Source organism: Lolium perenne, chromosome 3 (assembly GCF_019359855.2).
Source record: "Lolium perenne isolate Kyuss_39 chromosome 3, Kyuss_2.0, whole genome shotgun sequence".
Classification (NCBI taxonomy): domain Eukaryota; kingdom Viridiplantae; phylum Streptophyta; class Magnoliopsida; order Poales; family Poaceae; genus Lolium; species Lolium perenne.
The window spans coordinates 126401755-126406263 of NC_067246.2; the positions used below are offsets into that span (position 1 = coordinate 126401755).

At 49.9% G+C, this 4509-nt stretch overlaps 1 protein-coding gene across 1 annotated transcript; it reads right to left on the reverse strand.

The window, feature by feature from the left end:
* Positions 1-2464: 2464 nt before the first annotated feature.
* On the reverse strand, positions 2465-3147 carry LOC127338389 (flowering-promoting factor 1-like protein 1). The gene has a single exon (XM_051364515.2). The coding sequence runs from the start codon at positions 3055-3057 to the stop codon at positions 2662-2664; it is 396 nt and encodes a 131-aa protein (XP_051220475.1). The 5' UTR covers positions 3058-3147; the 3' UTR covers positions 2465-2661.
* Between the last annotated feature and the right edge of the window lie 1362 nt (positions 3148-4509).

The following is a 4509-nucleotide window of genomic DNA, read 5'->3' on the forward strand; positions in this document are numbered from 1 at the left end:
CACTCCTGGCACAGACATCACCGCCCTGTCCCATCAACCGCCGCCATGGCCTCCTCGCCTCCTCCGCCATCCTCTCCAGCGCCGACGGATCCAGCCGTTCGGCCAGTGGCCACCAGGTCCAACGAGGTACTCATGCGCCTTGTCCGCGAGTACGAGGCCGGAGGCCGCGACTCGGTGGCGCAGATCGATGTCGTCCGCGTGCCGATGTTGAATCGGCCATCTCCGTTTGCGAGCACGAGGCCGGCCGGCGTGGCAACCCGGAGCGTCGTCGTCCTGGCTCTTCAAGTCGCCTGGATTCGACCGGCGGATCGGTCGGGGGCGGGGGGTTTTTCCCGCTCCCCACTAGGGTTTCCGACGGCGAGGGTGGCCGCAATGGTGGCCGGTGCACCGGGCTCCAGCAGGGAGATGGATCCCCCGCCGGGGTTCGCGTCGACCCCGATGCATGCGCCGATGCCATGGGGCATGCTGTGTCTGCCTGCACCCAGTGGCGCGCCTCCCGTCGCGCCGTCGCCAAGGTTCAGCCGGCCTCGTTTTCGTCGGTAGACGACAGCACCATCGGCGCCCCGCTTCCCGACCGCTGCACCGCCGCCGTCGATGAGGACGTACGCTTCGGGTCCGCCTCCTCCTGCATCTGGATTTGGTCCGCGACCTCCTCGAGGACCAACTGGCGCCTGCGCGCGTCCTGTTCCTCCTCTGACCGGGCCGTTGTCCATCCACCCAATCGTAAGTACCTTCAGTCGACTCCTTCTCGCTTGTTTACATGGACTAGATGACATTGTACATGTGAATGTAGATAGTAATGTAGATAGGATTCATGGCAATGTGCATGCGTGTTGTTGACAGTGCTTATGCTTGCCATGCTAAGCTCAAGCACCATCATGGACTTGACAATGTCAAGTCCATGAATATGCTTGAGATTGGCATTGCCATTGACATTGCTTCTGCTTGGCAATTCCAAGCACAAGCATTGTCAAGCCAATGTGATTGTGCTTGGCATTGGCACAATGTCAAATCCATGTCACTCCTTGTGCATGCTTGTCCATGGCATTGCTTGCTTCTGCTTATGCCTGTGCTTATGCTTGGAAAATGGCATTGCTAGCTTCTGCTTGTGCTTGTGCAAGTCCATGCTTCTGATTGTCCATGCTATTGCTTGCTTGAGCTTGGCATTGCTTGCTTCTGCTTGTGCAAGTCCATGCTTGTGCTTGTACATGCCATTGCTTGCTTGAGCTTGGCATTGATTGCTTCTGCTTGTGCAAGTCCATGCTTGTGCTTGTCCATGCCATTGCTTGCTTGAGCTTGACATTGCTTCCTTGTGCTTCTGCAGAACTGGCCCTTCCTGGAAATGTTCTCGGAAGGGCCCATACTGGACGCTATCGACTATGCCGTCTGTGTGCAGCTGCGTGATCCCAATGTAGTGTTCATGGAAGCCCACCACCAGATCACAGCGCAGAGGCTTCACGCTGGCCGTCCTGCTGACCTGGGGCACGCTACCAGTCAGCGTCTGTCGGCGTCCTTCGTGCAGGTGGAGAGCCACGACCTCCGTGCCCTCGCTGTCCCGCAGTACATGGAGCAGCCCCTGATCACCAAGTACAAGCTCAAGAACAATGGCCCCCCGGTGAAGGTCTGCTTGTACTCGGGCCAGCGTTGCGAGTGGAAGGTGCAGCTGCAGTGGACATGGCAGCGCGTCGGGTTCATCAAGTCCTGGAGCAAGTTCTGCGCCAGGATTTTGCTGCACGTCGACGACACACTCGTCTTCACCCCCCAGGACGACGGCTTCATGGTCGACGTCTTCAAGAAGGAGACATCCTGCTCTAGCGTCTTCGGCTGCAAGAGGCACCGCGAGGGCCCTTTTGCTGATCCTCGCCGTTAAGGTGTTGCTGCTCCATCACTGCCTCTGTTTATGTCTGATCCTGTAGTTGTGTTGGCCTCTAGGAGGCTGTTAAACACTTCTTTTGTGCATATCTCACTGTGGTGCTGGCCTCTAGGAGGCTTTTGAACACTGCTTTTGGACCTGGGTAGTCTGCCCCCAGGTTTAGACAAGCGTCTTACCACTCTGACGCTAGATTAAGAACTGTTAAGTACTCTGTTCGTTGTGTATAAGTGTTTCCTGTGCTTATGATCATGTTTGAGCTGTTTGTGTGCCGTTATACGATGGTAAGGTCACCATATTTTAATGTGGTGAGGAGAAGTTGTTGTCAGGGTTTCCAAAATGGTAACCAAACACATGTGTTGTGGCTGAACAGAGATGGAACACAGTCTCCAGGCATCCAAACAATGTGCACTTCTGTTCGACCGGTGCAACATAGGCTACCAAACGATGAGCCAAAAATGGCCCGTGGCCCATTTGCGACACGCAAGGGCACCCATCTCGCTGCGCCAGCCATGCAGAATTTCGGCCCAGGCAACCAAACGTGCCCTAAGCGCTTCCATCAATTGATCAATACAAATAATGGTTTATTCAAGGTAATTAACCTGAAAAGTTCATAAACAAATGAAAACGAAGGCGAAGACGATACAATCAGTAACTGCCTACACGGTACCACTTTCACTGCACATGCACCATGATCAAACCACACGTACGTAGCATTAACACGCCACACCAACGATATATGGTAAATATAGCACGCCACACGCCCACACCAATGCAGGCATTCATGCATATTAGGCCTCACCCTGATCGGCATCGGCGGCCTCAGCCTTGTCGGCACTGGCCTTGTTTTCGGCGTGGACGTGGACGGCGGCGTTGACGACCTGGAAGGCGTCCCTGTTCTTGACGACGACATCGTACATGTGCATGGACTTGACTTTGTTGAAGTCCTTGGGGAGGGAGATGAGTTGGACGGAGCTACGCTTCTGGTACTGGACTAATTCCGGGGCGTCGTGGTAGCGCTCCCACCCCAGGTCCAGCAGCTTCCTCTCCAGGGCCTCGTGGGAGCACATGGCTTCTCCGCTCGGCGTGTGCAGCAGCGTTTTTCTCACTGGTTGCCCGCACCCCGACTCCGACGGGCCCTCCACAAGACGTACCACCCCATTCTTGAACACCCACACACCAGACATGGTGGCTAGCTAGCTAGAGGAGCTAGAGAGACATAGATACTTGAGAAGTGAGATGGATGCTTGCTTGCTGGATGGATGGAGCGATGGAGAATCTCAGGGTGCTTGTATTTATAGACAAAAATATGGATGAAGCTTCGAGCTAGCTAGCTATCGGTAATAGTGTATAGAAGTGGGATGCCACTACGGTAGTGGAGTAGGTCTCATGCAGATTTCTTTTCTTTCGAAAAGAAAGGTGATATGCAGATAGGAATAAACATGCATGTGTTAGTCGTGTACTGCTCCATCCCGATTTCACAAGGTGTTGCTATGGGTGGTCCATCTGCTTTCTTTCCAGCCAATTGAACAATCCCTCTTGCCAATACCTGTAGGCTTAGCATGCGTGAGGGTATAGTTACACATGCAACCACTAGATGTGATTTGATACTCCAAAAGTGTTATTACATGCCTTTTATACTCCCTCCATTCCATATTAGTTGTCATTGATTTAGTACAAAGTTGTAATACTAAATCAGCGACGACGAATATGAACTGAGGAAGCATTTCTTTACATGTTCGCTCTCTTTCATAGACTTTCTACAAGTTCCATACCCTGTGTAGTCGAAAGTGATCTGACGTGTGGTGGGAAAGGGAGAGAAATTGGTCTTATTTTATTTCATCTTGATAGTACACATGGAAGTTGTAATTTTCCCCCCCTCCCCCCTCTCCCACATCGCTACATGTAACATCCCAAAATTTCAAATCAATGAGAATGGTGGTTTCCCAAAATTCAAATTTCTCAACTAACAAAAACTTTTATTTTGCATATAGTGTTATGCATAGTGTTTGTGCATTTAAGTGACATTGCCATGATGTGTGCTTGCAACTCTTACCAATATACTAAAACCCTACCCTTGATCCCTTGTGATGACAAAGAAAAGCAAAAACAAAAAGAAAAGAATAAAAGTAGAAATTCACAAAACCCTCACATATGGTTTATGCCATTTTTGAAATTCTTCAACCTAGACCATTTTGGCTTGCACCATTGGTTGGAGATGGTTACTAAACATTTATAAACACTTTTGGAATCAAAGAAACTCAAATCAAATCAAATTTGAATTCAAAATGAGCTCACATGCACTAATGGTCAAATCTGCCATTTTTAACCTGATGCCCACTTTGAGCCATTATATTTAGAGATTTCTAAACTAAACAAAGCCAACTCTTTGCACCTCATCCAAGACAACATCAAGGTGAACAACTTTGCTCAAGAGCACCCCTACAAACTCTTTATGGATTCAAAGATATGATCAAGCAAAGTGGAGACTTTTTAACCGATTCAAGATTATGCCCAAATTTAATTTTTGCAAATCAACTCAAATTTGACCACCACCACCATTATACTTCAAATGTTATATGTTTACAACCCACCAAAATTCAATCAAAAATTCAAAAATCTTGTTCTTGCGGCCATTT

Excerpts from the sequence above, each read along its gene's own strand:
- LOC127338389 (XM_051364515.2), bottom strand. The coding sequence starts at position 3,057 with ATGTCTGGTGTGTGGGTGTTCAAGAATGGGGTGGTACGTCTTGTGGAG.